The sequence below is a fragment of the Rhizopus delemar genome, genomic scaffold, assembly GCF_000149305.1.
Source record: "Rhizopus delemar RA 99-880 supercont3.21 genomic scaffold, whole genome shotgun sequence".
Classification (NCBI taxonomy): domain Eukaryota; kingdom Fungi; phylum Mucoromycota; class Mucoromycetes; order Mucorales; family Rhizopodaceae; genus Rhizopus; species Rhizopus delemar.
This window is the reverse complement of record NW_027137847.1, coordinates 70,512-91,800: the sequence shown is the minus strand read 5'-3', so window position 1 is coordinate 91,800 and position 21,289 is coordinate 70,512. Positions and strand designations below refer to the sequence as shown.

Sequence of the window (21,289 nt, the reverse complement as noted above, 5' to 3'; positions counted from 1 at the left end):
CACCCCAACTTGTTTCTCTCAGCTTGAATGGATGAAAAGGAGCGGACCAAGAAGCAGAGTGATTGGAAGTGAGTGAGTCTTGATACCCTTTTCACATCCATCGTTCCATTCGTACTTTATGCCTCGTCTTAAAATCATTTGTCTTCATCCTCTACTATTTTCGCTTATTCTTTACTAATTTCAAACTTATTCTTTTATGCAACTCAATTGGATTTTTTTTTCCAAAAAAAAATCGTTCGATCTGCTACAAACGCCGCTCGCTCAATTGTTTGGTTTAAATGTTCCCATTTAATCCCTCTCTCTCTCTCTCTTTTTGTCTTTCTATCCTTTGTTACATTCTCTTCATGGCCATCATATCCACCTTACTTTCCGAAACTTCCCTCTCAAGTTTACTTTATAAAGCCATCGTGTTCCTAGCGACTTACTATGTCATTCATCTTTTATCTCAGTTTGTAAGTAACATGAAGCCTTAAAACAAAATGATTGATTTTTTTTTTCAAAGATTCAACCCAAAGATCCAAAGGCGGTACCTCTAGTTCCATCATGGATACCTTTCTTTGGTAATGCGATCGAATTTGGAAAGTAAAAGAAAGCAAAGGATTCTTCTTTTTTCTTTTTGTTGACATCTTAATAGAAACCCCATCGAATTCCTTCAAACCTGTCAAAAAAAATACGGCGACGTCTTCACCTTTCGACTCTTGAACAAACGCGTCACGGCCTGCTTAGGACCCGACGGTAACCAATTCGTGTTTAATGCGAAACAAGAGGTCGCTTCGGCAGCAGCGGCCTATAACCACATGACCAAGTATGTGTTTGGAAATGACATCGTGTTCGACACGGCCCACAGTGTCTTTATGGAGCAAAAGAGGATGATCAAGAGCGGACTGAACATCGAGGCCTTTCGAAAAGATGTGCCGCTGATCATCGAGGAATGCGACGCGTTCTTTGATGGGCTGGAGCCTCAGGGTGAGATGGATCTTTACAAGATGTTTGGTACTTTGATCATCTATACGGCCTCCCGTACCCTGCTGGGTCCCGAGATCCGTCAAGCCCTCGACAGTGGTGTGTCTGAGCTTTATTATGACCTCGACCAAGGCTTTCGACCCATCAATTTCATGTTTCCCAATTTACCCCTGCCCTCGTACCGTCGTCGGGATGAAGCAAGAGAAAAGCTAGCAAAGATCTATGCGGGCATCATTCAGAAAAGAAGACAGAGCGAGCACGGTGAGAGCGACCTGCTTCAGACCTTGATCGAGGCCCGTTATAAGGATGGCTCAGCCGTCCCGGACGCTCAGATCTGTGGTATCTTGACGGCTGCGCTCTTTGGCGGTCAGCATACCTCTTCCACCACTGCCGCCTGGACCATACTCGAGCTCGCCCAGCGTCCGGACATCATCCAGGCCCTTCGCCAGGAGATGATCACCCAGTGTGGATCGCTCGAGGTCGATTTCACCTACGATCATCTCGAACGATTGACCTTGCTGGAACACGTCGTCAAGGAAACCCTGCGTCTTCATCCACCCATCTTCAACATGATGCGTCGTGTCGTCGCCCCCAAATGCGTCTTTTCCGGTCGTGAGATTCCTCAAGGGGATTATCTCTTGGCCGCGCCCGGTGTCACCCAGCTCGACCCTCACTACTTTCATCAACCGACCGTGTGGGACCCCTACCGCTGGTCTCAGCTGAAGGATCCAGTCCATCAGCTCGAACAGGGAGAGGATGCCAATGCGGACTATGGATTCGGTGTCGTCGGCATCTCGTCCAAAAGTCCCTTTCTTCCCTTTGGTGCTGGACGTCATCGTTGCATTGGTGAAAAGTTTGGTTATCTTCAACTCAAGACGATCATCGGTACCTTTGTCAAGCGATTTGATGTCGAACCCTTGTCTCACACCGTGCCAAAACCAGATTATACTTCCATGGTGGTCGTACCTGAAAATAGTCATATTCGTTATAGAGCTAGAAAGCAATAAACCTATTATCTATTTAATAATAAACTATCCACATAATCCATTTCAAAAACACTTTTGGTCTTGCACACCTTTTTATTCTTTTAAAAAAAATACACTCATTTCCTAAGGATCCCCTTCTGGACCTCAACTGGAACGGATGGAACCCTGTTCCATAAAATAGTGAAGACAACAAACGATACCAACGGTCAACAGGACAAAAAAGCTAAATCGTACAAATCCATAAAACACACCCCACATCCACCTCACAGTACCTGTGATCACACTATAGATCGTATAGAGCGCCATCAGCATCAACAGAATACTTAAAAAGCTGTATTCCGTCAGTGACAGTGTCTGAACAAAACCGTATACTTGCTGAACAGCTTCGGGTGAACGCGCCAAGACGTTTCCTACCAAAGTCGTCATGCTGGCAAGACGATCCGGTTCTGGTAAAGTGACGTTCACCTTGGCAAGCTGAACTTGACATACTTTATAAGCTTCTGATAAAAGAGACAACGTTTCTTGGGTGATGTTGAAAGAGTTGACTGTTGACATTTCACAAAAGGAAAAAAAAAAAAAAAAAAAAAGGAGAGCCCATCCACTTTTTTTTATTATTATTTGCGCGCGTACGACCCGAGTCGGGAATGATCAGGTAAAAAACAAAAAGGATGTCTTTATTGATGGATCCCTTTTGCCATATTCTTCAAATAAACAAAATCAGCAATGAGGGCCGTTTCTTCTTCAATCAACTTGAACACACTCAACATGTCTTCATCCTGTCGTTTCAACAACATGATCGCCTTTTCTCGGACACCCTCTGATTCTTCACTGAGGACTGCGATCAACAAGCAGACACGTTGAAGGATAAAGAGGCCAGCGTTCAATCGTCTGATGTAAAAGTCGGCTTCGTATTCTTCATAATCTTCTGGGCTTAAAGAACGTTGAGCCTCTGCAAGCTCTTGCTTGACTTGATTGTCCTTCTTTTCATACTGATCCTTCATTTCAATCAACCGATCTACTTTTTCATAGTCGTCTTCAGTGAACTTCAGGATCACCCTCATTCTCTGCACGTCTTCTTGTCTCAAGTTTCTTAATAAAGATAAAATAATACAGGTAATGTGCTCTATCATCATGTTTAGATACACAAATAACTCTCGGCATGTCCTTACCTTCGTCTTCAGATTCACTAAAAGCACTGCTGTGAGACTTTTTCAACTTTTTATTGCCCTTTTTCAAACAAGGATCAATCGACTGTGTTCATAAAGTATGCTCGATTTACCTTGCCCATAAATAAAGGAAAAAGATATTTTAAACCCGAAACATCGACGAACCGCACACATCTCTCTCTGCCTTCTTCGCCACTGAGTGCATAATTTAATACCTTGACCGCACGGATACGTGACAATGTTTTCTCTCTAGCCAACGCTGGTTAGTTTCGATCGAAGCACATCACGTCTATAGGCATACTTTAACATGATCACCATCAGTTCAATACCTTCAGCTTCTAAAAATCTATTCTTATTTTCAATTTCATTTAAAAGAGAGCACATGGAGTTGAAAAAGTTTTCAACCATTTCTGATTCATCCTCAGAAGAGGCATCCTTGCGTCTATAGATCTATTCAGGGCATCAGCATCTTGATAGCAAACAAAACATCGACTTACAGAAAGCGCTCTCAAGAGGACATCCACACCATCCAATTCACCAACTTTTAAACGAATATCTAACAGACAGACAGATGAGCCCATGTGAAAATGGCACAAGTAAATACTCACCTCTGTTTTCCTGTAAAAGAATGGATAATATTTCACTGGCATAAGCTATATTGGCATCAAAGCTCTTGGATTGGATTCGATTGAGCAACCAAGGCAGCGCGTCTGTTTTTAACGCGATAGTCTCGGCATACTTGGGGTCTAAAGACATGATGTTTTCAAAGATACCCAATGTCTTGAAGACCCCTTGACGATCTGCTTCCTCCTTTTCATCCAATCGATTCAGGTTTTGTACCAGCAATTGTAACAATTCATTTTCGAGCTAAACCAAACATCAATCACTCACCCACCTCAACACAATTCTTTTTATTACCATGGATTCAACAAACATCTTTAAAGCTTCTTGCACCTGTTCTGATCTTTCCAAATCATCCTCTGTCGTTCCAACGTCTTCATCAATCAATTCATTCACCAGATCAATCGTATCAATCGCAATATCTGTATTTTCATGACCGATCAAGGACAGCAAGGAAGACACGGTGCCCAACTTGACCAGGTGTGGGTAAAGCTCGGGTGCCTCGGTCAGACACAGCAAATTCTTGATTTCTTCATCCAGGTCTGCTTCTGACTCCATAAACTTTTCGGGCTGTTCAGCATAACGAACCCGCATCTCTTGGTTCTTGCTGATGGCCTTTTCAAACTTCAAAATCATCTTTTTCACACTGTTGGCTGTCAAGGCCTCTGTCTGTCAAGAAAGCGATTAGGTTGGATAGCAAAAAAAAAATAAGGGATTACCTCTTCGGCGTCATACTGATCCACAAGGTCTAGAATATCCGTTTGCTCACTCGTCAAACCACCGCCAAAAAACCGACCGCCTTCTTCATCGTCTTCGACTGGATCAAACGATGCCTCTGCTTCCTCTTCTCCTGCTGGCTCGTCTGGCTGATGTCTCTTTTGAGAAGGCTCTCCTCCTTCTTCGGTGTCTTTGAATTTGTCAAAGAAATCCATAGACGGTGTGGAAGGCATCTTTCGTTTATTGCGACCGGTTGGAATCGCTGGAATCTAAAACACCCATCGGTCAGTTATCCACAGTGGGTGTGTGTCGTTTATGATTACCTTGAAAATCTCGTCAATATTCATTCGTGTTGTTTGGGATGTATGCAAATAGGGAAAAAAAAAATAAAAAATAAAATAAAATGCGTGCTGACGTGACTTTTTTCTTTTTTTTCTTTTCCTTTTTTTTTTTCAAAAAAGAAAAAATAAAAAATGTATAACGGAATTGGTTTAAGCACACCAAGAGGATCTGGTAAGAAGCATAAAATGTGAAAAAAAAAAGGGATTTTTGTATTCATTGTAAATAGGTACAAACGGCCATGTCAGTCGAAATCTTTCGTTTGTTAAACCTCCTCCTCAAAGAAAAGATCACACGGTGAATGAAACAGGTCCAAAGTGGAAAAAAGCCAATGCGGCCATCTTGGAGCATGATAGAAAAAGACAGGTGGAAGTGAAATGCATGGAACTTCGAATCAAACTTGAAGATGAAGGGTAAATAATTAGAATGCCATATAAAAGCTAAGACCTTTTTTTTGTTCTAGAATGGGAGATGAAGCAATTGAAGAAAAGATTCAAGAATTAAGAACCGACTTGTTAAAACAACATCAAGAGATTGATGCTAAAAAGTAATTTAAAAAAAAAAAAGAAAGAAAAAAAAAATAACCAACATTGTGTGCGATAGATTAAAAGAACATGACGTACATCAGTTGGCCGCAGCCAAAGAAAAAGATTTGGAAAAGATGAAACGAGCTCTCAGAATAAAAGATGGCCATGTCGAAGGGGCTGCATTTGATCGTGAGTTGCAAGAAAAGTTGAGACTGGAAAGAATTCAGAGCAAGGCAGCCGCTCTTGAGCTTCAGCAGAGAAAGACAGAAGAGAACAGGAGAAGAAGAGAGAGTGCTTTGGCCAGGAAACGATCGTCGAGTCCTGCTCGTAAAAGAAAGCGATCCCCAAGCCCTGTAAGAAGAAGGCGTAGTACGAGTGTCAGTAGCAAGAGTCGATCGCCCAGTCCAGTCCGCAGAAGACGATCTCCTAGTGAAGAAAGTAGCCGCAGTCGAAGCAGTAGCAGTAGCAGCAGCAGCAGATCGCCTAGCCCAGTCCGTAGAAGAAGATCGCCTAGCCCAGTCCGTAGAAGAAGATCGCCCAGCCCTCCTATCCGTCGAAGACGATCTCCTAGTGAAAGTAGAAGCCCAGTTCGCAGAAGACGATCTCCTAGCGAAAGTAGAAGCCCGGTTCGTAGAAGACGATCTCCTAGTGAAAGCAGAAGCCCAGTTCGTAGAAGAAGATCCCCTAGTGAAAGTAGAAGCCCAGTTCGTAGAAGAAGATCTCCTAGTGAGAGTCCTGTTCGTAAAAGAACAAGATCTTACTCTGATGATAGTCGTTCCAGAAGCAGATCTTACTCTCACAGTTCATAAATAAATTATTCTTTATTTTGTTCGGTCATAATGTCATATTTATTTTTCAAAAAAAAAAAAAGAAGGATAATGGGAAAGAGAGTGGAGAACAAAAAAAAAAGATGCAAGAAAAGGAGAGAGAGAGAGAAAGTACAATGAGATATAAGAATGATTTAACTTCTATCACCCACCACTGAAGTAGAAGTAAAAGTGGTTTCTAAAGGAGCAAGATGACAAACAGGTGTTGTATTTTTATCTTCGATAGGTTCATTAGCTGATAAACCAATCATGAAACCCAATTGTTTAGTGAATTCATGAATAGATTCTGTAAAATAATATCCATTCGTAAAGCTATTGTGCTGTGCTAGACTTCTTGCCCATTCGCTGACAGAATCGGGACTATAAATTTCACCTTCACGTAATTTGGAGCTAGTGGATTGAATAGCGGTTTTCCAAAATTCGTTTAATTGCTGATATAAATTTCGTTGCAGTGCATTATGTTCTATGGAGAGAGAATATGAGTGTCTTGATGTGTCGTCATCATCCTTACCTTCATTATCCCAAGTAGGTAGTCTATGAGCAATATGTGTTGCGTAATCAAGGAAGGTAAAGCAAGTTGTAGGGAATACTTGTGTTGATGTAAAATGATTTGTGTACTGAATCAATGTATCCTTTTTTTTTATAAAAAATTAGAGTAAAGAATCATAAAAGACCAATGACTTACAATCAAATTCAACAGTGGTTCTCTTACTCTCGAAAACGTATAATCATCTCTTCCTGGGCCATGTTTATTAAATGGGAAACTGTGAATAAATTTCTTTTCCATTTCGATCAATACATTCATGGCTGATGAAATAGTGGGTTCTGGAATATATGTCATCACATCTCGTATCAGTCCAGGTTGTTTCATTAAAAAGTGTTGAATTACATCAATTAAAGCTTCTTTATCCATATTTTCTATTTTACGTTAATATTTTTATCGTCTCTTCCTTTATTCTTACCTAAAATAGATATTTCTAGCCGTTCTCTTTTGAATAGATAGCTTATGTTTCTTAAATCTTTTTTATTCAATTTGTATAAAGGTTTATGAATGTCGTCCATTTCTTCATCTTCTGAATTACGACGCTTACGACCTATCCTATTTAGTTAGTATATCGCTCAGTTTTTAAGCTATTTACCTTTAGTTAATTCGTATTTATTTAAATTATGCATCTTTTTTTTTTATTTTATTATTAAAAGGAAAGGGTTGAAAGAGAAAAAGAAAATAAAAAAGAAAAAGAAAAAAAAAAAAAAAAAAACTAAAACCGCAGCCCGGATATGAAAAAGGATCAAATAGTCACGGATCTTACGAATCCTAATTTCTTTAACCAATCAAACGAGAAGAGGAAATTTTTTAGCTGAGATTTGAATAGAAAGAGACAAAAAGTGATGAAGCCTTTTTGATCCAAAATGAATCAAAATTCCCTCTGCTGGTTGTTATAGAATGAGATGATAACTATTGGTTTATTCGTAGTGACATAATAACAATGAATGTAAATCATGATTTATTCATAACAAAAAGAGGAATTCAATTGTTGAATGAAATATTTATGGAAGTCAGGTACAAAATACAATGTACTACTGCCAACTCCTTATAAAAGCCTATTGAATCCTATCCTCCTTTTTCACACGTGGGAATGTAATCGGAAGACTACGGTAGATAAAGAAAAAAAAAATTACATTGCATTGTTTGTATCTCCTTATTCCCTCCCCTTCCTTGACTACAATCCATTCTCCGCCTTTATTTTTTAAAAAGTGACAATCAATAGAGTGTGAAGCCACTTTAGAATGTGGCAAATTTACTTTTATTCATTGAAAATAAGAACCTAAAGCAAAAGAAATCTTATCTGACAATGGGTTCATTTATTTTTAATGTCAGATAAAAAAAAAAGAGAGAGAGGTAGCATGAGTTTTTTTCCTTAATTGAGATGACTGTGAATTCTTTTTGGGTGAATGACAAGACAATGATGATTCTTGTTTCTAGTTGATTTCAATACATGAAATGAATCATTTCACACATCTCATGCTCATACTCACACTGATAACGAAATCAATCCATTGAAAGAAAGCTAAAGATTGAATCACCATCGAGTGTTTTCATTTTAAATTCAGACAAAGCAACACATGATTTCAGACGAGTCTATAGTTATTTTGAGACAACAGACATATCAATAATACAACACGTCTTAAATTTCATATTGAATAGCTTTACTAGTAAAATCAAAGCCTTTTTTTTTATATAAAGAAACTTTATCTTTCTATCTGACAATATCAACTATCAAGAATCGATTGACCAACCTGTTTTATGAGAGAACAAAGACGCCATGAAGAAGGCTAAATTAGTAAACATTCCCCCCCCCCAAAATGACTCTCATAAAAGAAGTATGATAAGCTCGATAAACCTAAAAAAATAAAAGCATCCAACAGGGCGTTGTATTTCAAACCTACTTGGAATATGAACCTAGCCTAGAGTATCCATGACCAAGTGATGATACTGAACGATTCACGTGTTAGATTCAGACGGATGGTATCGGTGTGTGCTTTAGATTGGCCAAAAGAAGGGCGATTCATAATGTGATAAATAATACTCTGTTTCATCTGTCAGACTTTCATAGTGAAATGATCAAAAGAAGGATAAAGACATTCACTCTATCATTTACCCCCCCCCGCTTTCATTCGTTTTTGCAATCCACCTCCTGCCGTCTTTCGTTTTCACAACTATCGAGAAAGACAGAGAATAAATGCAAAAGATACAGCAAGAAAAAAAAAAGGAAATAACGAGGGCATGACAAAAACAAAAGAAGAGTACGGATTCAAGTCCTCTTTTTGAGAAATTCTCCTCGCTGCTTTTGATATGAAGAAGAAAGACACAAAGTCTATAAAACGTCTTGTCTCTGGATCAGCAAAAGGAATCAAGACAAAGATCCCAAAGCTTTTCAATGTGTTGTAGTCGACATGAATGCATTTAGGACAAGTATTTATAAAAAGCGTTAAAACAAACTTTTATTATTGCCAATTTTTTAAAAGACATCTTTAGGTCTGCAATGCTTGTAAGAACAAAGGGACTTGTGTCCAGTGAAGCTCTCGGATGAAAAGCATGCCAACAGTCTATTTGATAGTAAATCCCGCTGTGTTCTTTGGGGGGTAAATGAAGACTGTCTATTTTTTTCAACAGGAAATTGTTACAGCAAATACAGTGTCAAAGGGAAATCAATGTCCAGATCATGACGACTTTTCCAGCCAACTGTTTCGGTATGTTGTCAACAAGTAAGCTCTGTAAAGATGATGTGTGTGGATCTAGATCACTGACTTGATCGCTCTCAAGTCTATGGTGGTGCATGGTGACAATCCATTTCAAACGACATGGACAAAGTCGGAAGATGAATACACACCCTGAATCCAATCCACCAATGAAAAAAAGTGAACCCTTGAGAGAAATGATTCGATTATATTTATTATGTACACAATGAAAAAGTAAGTCTATACAAAAAAGATGCTCAATTTAAGATGGGAAAAATAGAATGAAGAGGTGGTAGATGAGAGATGGGAGGTAGAACACGAGCTTGAGGGGGTCTATCCAGCAGATCCAAGAGACTGGTTGGAGGAGAGGCCAGGCTGAGTGGTTTGGGTTCGTTGAGGGTGGTGGTAGGAAGGAGAGTGGGAGATGGATCGGGAGTGAGGATGGTGTCTTGTGAGAAATGTGAACTGGCAGAGAGAGCAGGTGAAGGAGGTAGAGAACGAATGGTGGGTGGATGGTGTTGTATGATCTTGGTCTTTGTCTTGCGCACTCTTTTCTTATTTGAGGTATGAATACGAACATGACGAGTGAGTTCATCCGAACGAGAGAATCGCTTGGAACAGCCAGGAAAGGTACACGAATGAGGTTTCTCTCCAGTGTGAGTACGGATATGACGAGTTTGATGTTCGAGTCGATAGAATGATTTAGGACACATGGGACACTTGTAAGGTCTTGGAATAGTAGCCTTATCCACAGGTGAGATAGGTTTCTTTATGTTTTCTATTTGAATGAGAGATGATGTGGACATGATAGAAAATGTGAAAGAAAGAATAGAAGGGGAAAGGGAAAGGGAAGGGGGGGTTTATATATCATTATGATCAATCAAGATAGGGGGGGAAAGAATTGACATTGGGGGAGGAGAATAAATCTCGAGAGAGACATCCGAAAAAGATGAAAAGCGATAACCGAAAAAGGAAATGGATGTTGTATTTCACACGCAACATTTTCTAATCCATATTAACATGTGGGGTAAAGCAACGAGTGTGAATTATTCATTCATCAAACAATCTTCATCCAACGACAATGATCACACCTTCTTCATCCACAATGCTGACTCTGTTTTGTAAATAAAACTGATTCACACGTGAACGACCGTTGATTTCCCTATTTTAACCGGATATGCATAACCTACTGACTTTCTATTTCTTTCATGTTAAAATTCACGCCTTTTAACTCTGCTGTGGACGCTTCCTTTTGGCAATCACTTTTATCAAAAAAGTTGAATACATTTAAACTCTCTCAAGAAACACAAACTATTTATGGTCATTATTTACCTAATCAAAAAGTAGTGAATGAACAAGGAGAAAGAATAATGATGCAAAGTCATCTTTCTATTCCTTCTCATGGCTTTGAACCTTCAAGGTAATAATAGTCAAGAACAAGTTGTTTATATTTTAAAGTGGATCCTTTTCAGGTGATTTGATCAACACAAACACGATTGAAGAATTTCAAAGATTAGATAAAAACCAATTATTTCAACAAGCAGCCGATAAAGTAAGAGAAAGAGAAAGAACAGGACTTGTATTTATCTTTCTTTAGATCATCAAAGCAGTAGAATCTGGAGAGGCCTTGAAGAATCCAAACAGTCTACTTTCTTTCTTGTTGATCACTTTTGCAGACTTGAAGAAATATAAATTTTATTATTGGTTTGCTTTTCCTGCCATCATTCCTCAGCAAGATTCTTGGCAGACCATTCGACAAGTGGATCTTGGCAGACAAGAGGTAATGAAGACTACATCAAAAACAGAAACTCATCCAAACAGTCTCTGGATTTACATCAAGCTTACCAATCCTGGGCTCATCAAGATTATTTTTTTTTGATTGAAAAAGGAAATTTGGGTCAGATACGGTTATCAACCATCGATCAATACAAAAAAGATTCAAATGATGTATATCGAATGATAACTCCTCAATCGACTGACACTAATTCAATTCTAGTTATTTGCCTTTCTGGATCCTTCTTCCATCAAAGGTTCACCAGGTTGGCCACTCAGGAATTTACTTTATTTGATTCATACCCTATTCGGTCAAAGAACAGTCAAGGTGGTATGTTATCGTCAGGAAGATTCTTATCTGATCGAAACTTCTTTACCTGAACATGCCTACAGTCATCTTAAATCGGTCGGATGGGAAAGAAACATTCAAGGTAAATTAGGTCCAAGGATGGCTGATTTAGGCCCCATGATGGATCCTATCAGGTAAAAAATAGATACAACTTGTCGACATCCCCCCCTGGTTTATCCCTTTCTGTAGATTGGCTGATACTGCGATCGATCTTAATTTGAAATTGATGCGTTGGAGATTATTACCTGAACTTGATTTAGAACGCGTCAAACAGACAAAGTGTCTTTTGTTAGGTGCGGGTACTTTGGGTTGTTTTGTTGCTCGATGTCTTATCGTAAGTTCATCTCTCCTCTCATCCAACTTTCTTATCTTTCTTTAGGGTTGGGGTGTACAGCACATCTCATTCGTAGACAGCGGAAATGTCTCATTCTCAAATCCTGTCCGTCAACCACTCTATCAATTTACAGATGCACTTCACGGTGGGTTACCCAAGGCAGAGACGGCTGCCAATCAGCTCAAGTCCATTCAACCCACGATTGTATCCCAAGGTTATCCACTCTCTATTCCTATGCCTGGACACGATCATTATCCTTCTCTGGACGCACTTCAGCAGGACATCAACACCCTGTCTGATTTAATCCGTGAACATGACGTGATCTTTTTATTAACAGACAGTCGTGAAAGTCGTTGGTTACCTACCTTGCTTGGTACCAAATTCAACAAGTGTGTGATCAATAGCGCCTTAGGATTTGATAGCTATCTTGTCATGAGACATGGCACTCGTCTGAATCAATTGGGTTGTTATTATTGTAATGATATCGTTGCTCCAACTGACGTATGATCATCCTCCCCCCCCCTTCATCACTTCCCATCACTCATCCCACTTTCTCTAGTCACTGACCGATCGTACCCTCGATCAACAATGTACCGTCACCCGACCCGGATTGGCTCCTATCGCAGCCGCCTTGGCCGTCGAGCTCATGGTCTCTTTGATTCAGCATCCAAAAGGGTAAGTGGCCCCAGAGGGACCTCAAGGGCTCTACTGACATGTTTGTCTAGAATGGATGCTGGTCCAGACACGGCACACACCCCATCTCCTTCTTCCATCCTCGGTCTTCTTCCTCATCAAATCCGTGGTTTCCTGGGTCAATTCAATCATCTGCTGATTGTCGGACAGGCCTATGATAAATGCACCGCTTGTTCAGAAAAGGTAGATGGGACACATCCCTTGGTCTTAATTGCTGATGCTTATTCCCATAGGTTGTGAGTGCGTATGACAAGGAACCTTTAGCGTTTGTCAAAAAGGTCTTGCAAGATCCTATCCATCTAGAGCACATCACTGGCTTGGCTGAATTGAAAGCGGAAAGTGAAGCCTTGCTGCTGAATGATGATTGGGCTGAAGAAGAGGATGATTTTTAACCCTCTTTTTTTGGGATTATGTCAGCCTTGGTTTTAGGCGGGAAAAGAATCAGTGTCCCCCTCCTGTGTTTTCCCAGCTTATTTTGTCCAACGTTGCCCCACAAAATCAATAAAAATCTGTAGCCAGTGCGACAAAAATGGAAAGAGAAAGGTGGAGTGCTTTTGGATGAGATACCAAAAAGCCCGCGTATCTATCTCATTGAGACATCACACCATGTTCGCCTTTCTTTGGGGAGTTGGGGGGAATGAAAAAAGTCTTGCCACTTTTCGATGCAGGGGTTTCGGAAAAGGTCGTAAAAAAAGAAAAAGTTTATCAGATTTATACTTGACGTCAGATGCTATTTTATAATGAACATGGCATCCATACAGTATTCTGTTGGGATCATTCGATTGATTGAAATGATAGTCTTTCATTTCACCGTCGTCCCTTTTTTTTAGCAGCAGACCCTCCTCTTTGTTCTCTCAAGGTTTCTTTCTGAGCCAAAGGAATTGAACGTAAACCAAAACAATTTATTTTTATTTAAACTCTTTTCTATTGTGCCTCATTCATGATCACCACCTTGACCGTTCCTTCTCTTCCTTCTTTCACATGTTTGAATGCTTCAAGTGCATCTTTAAATGGATATCTGTGTGTGATCAATCGTTTCAAGTCAATTTTTCCTGAACTGAGCATTTCGACAGCGGTTGGGTATGTCTGTGATAATCGCATGTGAGATACAACGGTCCACAGCTAAACATGAATGACTTACGTGACAATATCGCATGACACCCCTCACGTCCACCTCTCGAGCGGATATATCGGCTACCGAAAGAGATTGAACAGAGGCACCCATGCCCACCAGCACGATACATCCACTGTTTTTAACAAGCTAACACGTCATCAATATCCATCCATCTCTCGCTTTCCTTCTCACTTACATAGACAGCCATCTGAACACACACCTCGGCCCCTGTACAATCAAACACAACCCGAACAGGTTGAAATCCAGATGAAGTGATCTTTTCGGCTTCTTCTTTAGCAAAATCATTACTGTCTTGATCCAATCGACGTGCGCCTGTCAGATGGATGGTTTCATCCGCACAATATTCTTTAGCAAAAGCCAACCTGGCAGGATCTCTATCTACTCTCTTGGTTGGCCTCTGTCTCTTTTTATTTTTTTTTTTATTTATACCTGCGATCGTGACGTGAGATGCACCCGCTGCCTTGGCAGCAGCAGCCGTCAAAAGACCCACGGGTCCAGCACCAAACACAAACACGCGGTCACCCAGTTTGACACCACCTCTTCTTGACGCGTGAATGCCTACGGACAGCGGTTCGATCAAGGCGCCTTCCTCAAGCGAAACATGATCAGGTAATCTATAGGGGGCACATCAGTACTGATAAACACATGTCTCTCGCTTTTACTTGTAGCAGAAATCAGCAGCATGCTTATAATAGTTGCACAGCGTGCCATCATAAGGAGGCGTGGCAGCAAAGGCCATGTCGGGACAGAGATTATACACGCCCAATTTGCACATGTCACAAACACGACAGGGCACACCGGGTTCGAGAGCGACACGATCCCCTACCTTGAGAGAGGTCACGTCGTCTGCCACGGACACCACCACGCCTGAAGATTCGTGTCCTAAAACCATCGGCTTCTCACACACAAAGTGGCCGATGCGGCCGTGTGTCCAGTAGTGAACGTCGGAACCGCAAATGCCAGTGGCTCGAATGTTCACAATGACCTCTACCAACGGTGTCAATCAGCCGTACCCAACGCTAGGGATGCATTCACTTACCTCCTGGACCAGGTGTAGGTATCGGTCTGGATTCCTAATTGTAAACATCAGAAAACGCTCTCTTTCTTTTATGCATCAAAAGGCTTTACAAATGAAATTTCATTGATTTTTTGAAGGACAAAGGAAGTGTTTTCTTGACCAAGTGACATGGTGTGCATAAAGAAGAAGAAGAGTGGGAAAAAAAAACTAAAAAACAAACCGTCTTTTATAGTCGTGTGTAAAATAAAAAACTAATCGGAACAATATTCCTCTTTTGGAAACCCTTTGGCTTTTACTCCATTTGGCTTGCAGCACGGAGAAAAAAAAATAAGAGAGAGAGAGGGGAGGCAAGAGATTGAAGCTCCACTAGGCTATGTTTCACACCTCTTATTCACTGATGACGCATGTGTGGCTTTTTTTTTAGCGTCCACCTCATTTTCCATCCCTCCTTTTTCTCACACACATGAGTGATTTATCACCACCTCCATCCAACGCCATGGACGACTACCCTCCTCCACCACCACCCAGCAACCCTTCGTCTTCAGCCCCTCGTCGATCCCCCGGACGCGATCGTTCTTATTCTCCCCGTCGACGTTCACCTTCAGGCGGTCGATACTATGAACGTTCTTATCGTGATGACGATCGTTATCCTCGAGACCGTTACGACTATCCACGTCGTGACTATTATCGGGATGACCGATACGACCGCTATGATCGTTATGACCGATATGATCGTTATGACCGCTACGGAAGATATCCTCCCAAGTCAAGACCCAGAAGACCGGTGGAAAGAGGCTCGGAACAGGAAAGAAAGAATTCAACCACGATTTATGCTGGCAATCTTCCTTATGACTTTGTCGAACGCGATGTATAAAAAAAAAAAATAGAGAAAGGGGATCCATCTTAACCTTCTGCGTTAGGTTGCTACCATGTTTGAACGTTATGGTCGTTTGAAATCAATCACTGTCCCACTGGATACTGTCACCAACAAGAACAAAGGGTAATCATTCGTTTTGAAACCGTGTGGCATCCGCTCATGTGAATTGTATAGTTTTGCGTTTGTTGAATTTGAAGAACGTCGTGATGCTGAAGATGCATTTGAAAAGTTTGATGGATTCAGTGTCGAAGGTCGTCGTTTGAGATTGGATTGGTAAGAAAAAGTTTTTTTTTTAAAAAAACAAAAGACTCACCTAATTGAAGGGATATTGGACTTTCAAAGAAAGAACAACACCGTCCCCCTAGACGTTCACAACCTCCACCTTTGGATGATCATCGTGACAGAGGCATGAGCAATCCTTGTAAGTTTTGGAATAAAGTCGGAAAACAATCTAGCTGACACACATACACTCTAGATGCAGCCCCACCTCCACCCCCTCCTATGGAATCTCGTGGATATAGACGCGACTCACCTGAACCTTATCGTCGTTAAAAAGGGAGTAGTTTTGAGTGCCATTTGATTCATTTGTTTCCGAAAAAAAAATATATATATAAAATAACGCGTGGATTTTCTTTTGCTTTTTTTTTTTCTAAAAAAAAAAAAAATCTTTTTTTGACGATATTTGTGTGGATGATATGGATTTATCACAAAAGATCTATTTTGCATTGAATTCTCCTCTTGTTTATTATACAACGGATGTCGAAAAAAAAAACAATCACAAAGATGTAGATTCACTGTACGATGTATAAGAGTAGAATATTAAGAGAAAAACGAGTATAGAATGAGAAAAAGAGAGAGAGAGAGAGAGAGAAAATGGGAATATGTGAAAGAGAAAGAGAGTTATAAAGGAATACTCTTGGTAAGTGTTTTTTAAAAACTATAGAAAATAAAATTTATTTTGTATTCATCAAAAGCCCAAATGTTACTCATAAAAATGTTTATTGATAAAGACTTAACATTTCGAAAAAGGGAGGGGATGAGGTCTTGATGCTTTACTGAAAACGTGTGTCTGCGAGAGAAAAAGCATGGATGTCTTTGCAGGGCTGTTGAGGCTTCAAGTGCTACCGAACTATATCTTTACCATTCATCCCCATCTGTAACCAACATGATCCTACATTCATTAAAGTCACTTGTGAGACTTCTTTTTGTCTCACATTCTTATTTACTATTCCTTTGACCTCTTGTTGAAGTCTGGCAAGAATGCACATTTGATCAAGAAGAAACAAGGTGCTCACTTGGGTACTTTAACAAGTCTGAAGGACGTAAACGATCCTTGCTTGACAGCGTGAGGAAATTGTGTCAATGCATCCGTGTTTGCTTACGTTGAGTGAAGAAGCAGCCATTTGGGTTTTAAGAGTGACGTCCATTTCTTTGATCAAGAGAAGGTCGGTCATTAGAACGATCTGAGTGAGTTGATCTGTATGAAAAGCAACGTGCCCTGTTTAAAAAGATGTCTTTAAGCCTCATCAAACTAGCAAGCTCTTCTCTTGATAAGCCATACTAGTGATCGTCCTGTAGAACCCAGGCTGACCGTTGCGACTTTTTTTTTTTTTTTCCATGACCAAAGTCCCTAGATGAACCGATGGAGGTTACCGGGGTTTGACTAGGAAAAAGTCAGGTAGGACGAAAAGCCCCTGCCAAGTGATCACTTGAAAAATAGCTGCGGAGGAGAGATCATTCGTAGACACGTATCATTCAAGTGCAAATAGGATTCATTTACTTTCAAGGTTCAAATGGACACAAAGATTCAGTACGAGCCAAACCGAAATCCGAAGCTTATCCTTCATCTCGGCCATCACTCTCCTTACGGGCTCTGATCAGGTCGTGACGAACAAGCAACCCATGTTGGAGCAAGATCAGACGCTGTCATTCTGCTGAGCCAGTCTGATCACCAAGAAAACGTAGAAAGCGGCAAGGTGAAAATTGCTAAACACAGACCTGCGATAAAAAGAAGCTTTGCTTGGATTTGCCAAGATGGTCTCTCTTTTAAAAAAAAAAAAAAAAACAGCTTGACAAAAGTCTATTGAGGGCTTCTTTAGGGCTTCGGGTGACGTTCGGTTTCATTTTCCTGTCAACACATGCTGTCCATTCGATCCGTGTTCATTTTTTTTTTTTTGGCTTCTAGCAATAACCTAACCTTGCTTGATCGCCATGCGATTCACATCATGGTTGAAATCGGCAGCCTTCAGTTTCCAAGATCCATCGAGAGCCAGTTAGCTTTTATTAACTTGATAGCTCGAGTGAGCTGCTGACGGTCGCTGAAGTCTTTCGGAAATAATTGAGCATGAATGCTTCTGTTATTATCTGTAATTTTAGAGTTCTTGTTGATACCGGTTTATTTGAGCAAAGATAAAGACAGTGAACTGTTATTTGAAGCTTGTGTTGCAGTGTCTTTACTGTTATTCAACAAATATCTTTTTTGCCTTGTTGCTTTTAATTATTTCGTCTTTGTTTTACTTGTATACTTTTAAGCTTCCCTTTTTACGAATGGTTTACATCATACGAGATACTTTATGGATATCATAGGAGCGAATGACAGTGCATGTAGTAATTTTTCTCCTTTTGTTATAATGTAATAGGAGAACAATAAGATTTCTAAAAAGATATTTACACATGATCATAACGTCATAATTTACAATCAATAAAAGCGTAAATTTTCCGTTTATGCTACGCGTTTCTTTTATTTGTGAAAAAAAAGAAGAGAATATCGATTGAATATAAGAGAAAGAAGGTGCAATTTATTTAATACACACTTGGCTTTATAAAAATGAAATTTTAATCACATAAAATAAAGACAAGACGGATAAACGCTTGGTATGCTTTTCAGTCTATTTTTAGATAAGGGCGATTTCATGACGTTCCTTAAACAAAAGAAGATATAAAAAGAGCACATATTTCCTTTTTATCCTATTGCTGTCAGACTATTATACACCATGGCTTTTACTTGCAGTGATATTTGTAAACTTTTATTTGGTATGAATTAATTTGTAACATTGGTTGTGTACACTGTATTCATTCATTTTGTTTTTAGCTATTATTCTTCCACCACTGGGTGTCTTGTTTGAGAGAGGATGTACTTGTGATTTATTAATTAACATTGCTCTAACTTGTCTTGGTTATATCCCTGGTATCAGTAAGTCCCTTTTTAATGTATGTAATATAGATCTATAACACTTTTTATTATAGTTCATGCTGTTTATATCATTCTAAAATATTAACAAGACACATAAATACAATCAAATGTACAGCATTTAATTATTTAATAAATCCTCCTATCTTTATTCTATATTATTTAATCTACTGCTGGATCGTGTAGGCTTCTTCAGGGGCGGAGGAGAAGAAGAAGATTCGAGATATTCATCAGAATCATCCGTTTCATAAAAATTATCATAATTATAATTCACTCTTTCTCTTTTCCTTGTATAAGTTCTTGTTTCAGCTGGTTCTATTGGATTCAATCTCTTCCATTCCTCCCTTTCTAATTTCGCCTTCTTTCTCTCTTCTTTCTCTGCTAAAGGATAGACGTATTCAATAATGTATTTTGATAATGCTTTTTCTGCTCGATTTGTAGAAGACGATATTTGATCTACAAATGCTTCCAGCTCTTGCTTATCTTTACAGACTACATACATATTGCAATTAATAAAGTTATATCCTCTTCACACGCATGTCTATCTACCTTTTTCCCAATTCTTTTTATTGGCTGTTTCTTTCCACAAGCAAGATGATTCACCAAATTGCCAATAGGTATTCTTTTGCTTGTCAGCGCCAATAGGAGAGGATTTGATAGGATTACGTTGATTTTTACGCGTTGTTGTATTGCAATAATCAATGATATATCGAACAGCCTGGCTATCTTGTAATTGCCACTCAATCATAGAATACAACAGCAATAGCTAATAATGAATAAGCATTTAATCTATCGAGATTCATTTATACCTTCAAATCTACTGATAATGTATTAAACTTTTGATCCCTCAGCGGATTTTTATCAAGGTCTATATCCAATGTCTTCATCTTTTCACTCACAACATCTTGAAGTGATTTAGTATATGACCTGATATACATACGTATATATTAGTGGATATTGAACTATATAGATGAATAGCTGACATACTTTACTCTATTGGATTTTTTCGATTAAATATATTTCCAAGGCAAGAACAAATGATGTTATGTACAAGTTCGCTGTCTTCTTTTTGAATCTCTGCTTCTAATTGCTATTTAATATAAATATGGATTAAAAACACGAAAGAGAGCCTCATCTATGGTGTTACATTAGGTGTGAATTCTGGTAATTTAAAAAATGAAGGAGCAATGGTTTGTTGAGGATTAAAAGTAGAAGCAAAAGCATGAATAAAAGCAACTTTCCACTGCTGACATGATGACAATTGGAGTGATTCTTTTTCCATTTTTTTCAAGTGTAAAGAAAAGAAGAGAAAAAATAAAAAAATAAAAACGCGCACCTGTCATTTTCGCATTTCAATGTGACCTTCTTTATTGCTTAGATTCGAAACAAATGCGTCACGGGCCCATCATAATTGACATTTACTGCGTACTAGAAAAGCATTGAAATGAAAAAACCTTTCTTTTACAGAAATAATCAAGGACAATGGATTGATACGTTCCTTCATTTAGAAAGTGAAAGAATTAATTCATGTGTTATCATCAGTCACAGTTTCTCTTTGATTTAGTCCAATGCAAAATACGGAGAGAAAAATCAATGTGAAGTCCATAGCAGGTAATTAAAAAGATGTCTTTTTCTCCTTTTTCTTAGGTATCCTAACAACAAAGTAATACCTCTTTTTTAATTATTAAAAAAAATGCCCTTATTCAATTGCGTATTTCATTGTTCTTCTTTTCATAAACCCTTTGCTAGGAAACCTGAGACTTAAAGTTCATTTCTCCTTTGTTCATTAGCTTTAGTACATGATTTCAATTCAAAAGGATCCGTATCACACTCTAGCATGATTCATCATAGCAATTGAGGCGTATTTAACCCTGACTTACATCTCCTTGTGATATAGTCATGTTATGATACTTTAACAGCTGGAAAAAAAAAAAAAGTGTAAATGCATCAAGTTGAAAGTAAATTTTAATTTGGGCAAAAAGCTGTTTATTCCTCAAATCTAAAGAACCGATAAAACCAAGTGCTTTTGGAAGAATGAAGATACAGCATGTTCGCTATGATTCTAACCTACTCTCTCTCTCTCTTTCTTTCTCTCTCTTTCTTTCTCTCTCTTTCTTTCTCTCTCTTTCTCTCTCTTTCTCTCTCCTTTTCTTCCTCCTCTCTCTTTCTCTTTTCTCACGATTTCTGATGAATATTGCTCTATACAAAAAGAGAAAACAACAATGTGAATTGAACAAGCAAACTTGCCACTCTATTGCTTTGCCACGCAAAAATCGCATGAACGTTTTTCAACAGCAATCCCCAATTAAGACTCCTTTGATTGTAACACGAACTCCTTTGATATAAAGAAAGAATTTTATATGTTGTATCCGCAAGTATCTTTTTATTCATTTTCCTCTCCTTTCTCACTCATTCTTTTTTTTTTTCTACACTTGAATCTTTCCTTTATCCTTTCCCCTCATTTCTTTTCTCCTTTTTTTTCTTTGTTTTTATCTATGACGAGACGAACGATATGTCAAGTTCGAGCTTTATAT

General features: G+C 39.1%; 10 protein-coding genes across 10 annotated transcripts; 5 read left to right on the top strand and 5 right to left on the bottom strand.

Moving 5' to 3' along the window:
* Positions 1–344: 344 nt before the first annotated feature.
* On the top strand, positions 345–1,970 carry RO3G_16595 (uncharacterized protein; the record flags this gene model as incomplete). The annotated part of the gene is made up of 3 exons (XM_067671179.1): positions 345–452; positions 503–582; positions 635–1,970. 3 exons carry the CDS (start codon positions 345–347, stop codon positions 1,968–1,970), a joined length of 1,524 nt encoding a protein of 507 aa, XP_067527280.1.
* Positions 1,971–2,623: 653 nt separating this feature from the next.
* On the bottom strand, positions 2,624–4,372 carry RO3G_16594 (uncharacterized protein; the record flags this gene model as incomplete). The annotated part of the gene is made up of 7 exons (XM_067671178.1): positions 2,624–3,072; positions 3,119–3,200; positions 3,331–3,364; positions 3,417–3,565; positions 3,613–3,671; positions 3,724–3,982; positions 4,034–4,372. 7 exons carry the CDS (start codon positions 4,370–4,372, stop codon positions 2,624–2,626), a joined length of 1,371 nt encoding a protein of 456 aa, XP_067527279.1.
* Positions 4,373–4,926: 554 nt separating this feature from the next.
* RO3G_16593 (uncharacterized protein) lies at positions 4,927–5,343 on the top strand (the record flags this gene model as incomplete). The annotated part of the gene is made up of 3 exons (XM_067671177.1): positions 4,927–4,966; positions 5,022–5,205; positions 5,256–5,343. The coding sequence occupies 3 exons, from the start codon at positions 4,927–4,929 to the stop codon at positions 5,341–5,343; spliced, it is 312 nt and encodes a 103-aa protein (XP_067527278.1).
* Positions 5,344–6,280: 937 nt separating this feature from the next.
* RO3G_16592 (uncharacterized protein) lies at positions 6,281–6,893 on the bottom strand (the record flags this gene model as incomplete). Its single annotated transcript, XM_067671176.1, has 3 exons — positions 6,281–6,609; positions 6,658–6,680; positions 6,859–6,893. 3 exons carry the CDS (start codon positions 6,891–6,893, stop codon positions 6,281–6,283), a joined length of 387 nt encoding a protein of 128 aa, XP_067527277.1.
* A 2,750-nt stretch (positions 6,894–9,643) lies between these two features.
* Positions 9,644–10,192, bottom strand: RO3G_16591 (uncharacterized protein; the record flags this gene model as incomplete). The annotated part of the gene is made up of 1 exon (XM_067671175.1): positions 9,644–10,192. One exon carries the CDS (start codon positions 10,190–10,192, stop codon positions 9,644–9,646), a length of 549 nt encoding a protein of 182 aa, XP_067527276.1.
* Positions 10,193–10,594: 402 nt separating this feature from the next.
* Positions 10,595–12,927, top strand: RO3G_16590 (E1-like protein-activating enzyme Gsa7p/Apg7p; the record flags this gene model as incomplete). Its single annotated transcript, XM_067671174.1, has 10 exons — positions 10,595–10,806; positions 10,899–10,938; positions 10,984–11,166; positions 11,208–11,333; positions 11,383–11,642; positions 11,698–11,842; positions 11,888–12,343; positions 12,402–12,517; positions 12,568–12,718; positions 12,769–12,927. The coding sequence occupies 10 exons, from the start codon at positions 10,595–10,597 to the stop codon at positions 12,925–12,927; spliced, it is 1,848 nt and encodes a 615-aa protein (XP_067527275.1).
* Positions 12,928–13,459: 532 nt separating this feature from the next.
* Positions 13,460–14,858, bottom strand: RO3G_16589 (uncharacterized protein; the record flags this gene model as incomplete). The annotated part of the gene is made up of 6 exons (XM_067671173.1): positions 13,460–13,657; positions 13,846–13,982; positions 14,100–14,284; positions 14,333–14,657; positions 14,710–14,743; positions 14,799–14,858. The coding sequence occupies 6 exons, from the start codon at positions 14,856–14,858 to the stop codon at positions 13,460–13,462; spliced, it is 939 nt and encodes a 312-aa protein (XP_067527274.1).
* A 326-nt stretch (positions 14,859–15,184) lies between these two features.
* On the top strand, positions 15,185–15,842 carry RO3G_16588 (uncharacterized protein; the record flags this gene model as incomplete). The annotated part of the gene is made up of 3 exons (XM_067671172.1): positions 15,185–15,556; positions 15,609–15,688; positions 15,740–15,842. The coding sequence occupies 3 exons, from the start codon at positions 15,185–15,187 to the stop codon at positions 15,840–15,842; spliced, it is 555 nt and encodes a 184-aa protein (XP_067527273.1).
* A 2,716-nt stretch (positions 15,843–18,558) lies between these two features.
* On the top strand, positions 18,559–18,843 carry RO3G_16587 (plasma membrane proteolipid 3; the record flags this gene model as incomplete). The annotated part of the gene is made up of 3 exons (XM_067671171.1): positions 18,559–18,598; positions 18,657–18,758; positions 18,812–18,843. The coding sequence occupies 3 exons, from the start codon at positions 18,559–18,561 to the stop codon at positions 18,841–18,843; spliced, it is 174 nt and encodes a 57-aa protein (XP_067527272.1).
* Positions 18,844–19,296: 453 nt separating this feature from the next.
* RO3G_16586 (uncharacterized protein) lies at positions 19,297–20,037 on the bottom strand (the record flags this gene model as incomplete). The annotated part of the gene is made up of 4 exons (XM_067671170.1): positions 19,297–19,521; positions 19,565–19,682; positions 19,748–19,845; positions 19,903–20,037. 4 exons carry the CDS (start codon positions 20,035–20,037, stop codon positions 19,297–19,299), a joined length of 576 nt encoding a protein of 191 aa, XP_067527271.1.
* Positions 20,038–21,289: the final 1,252 nt, after the last annotated feature.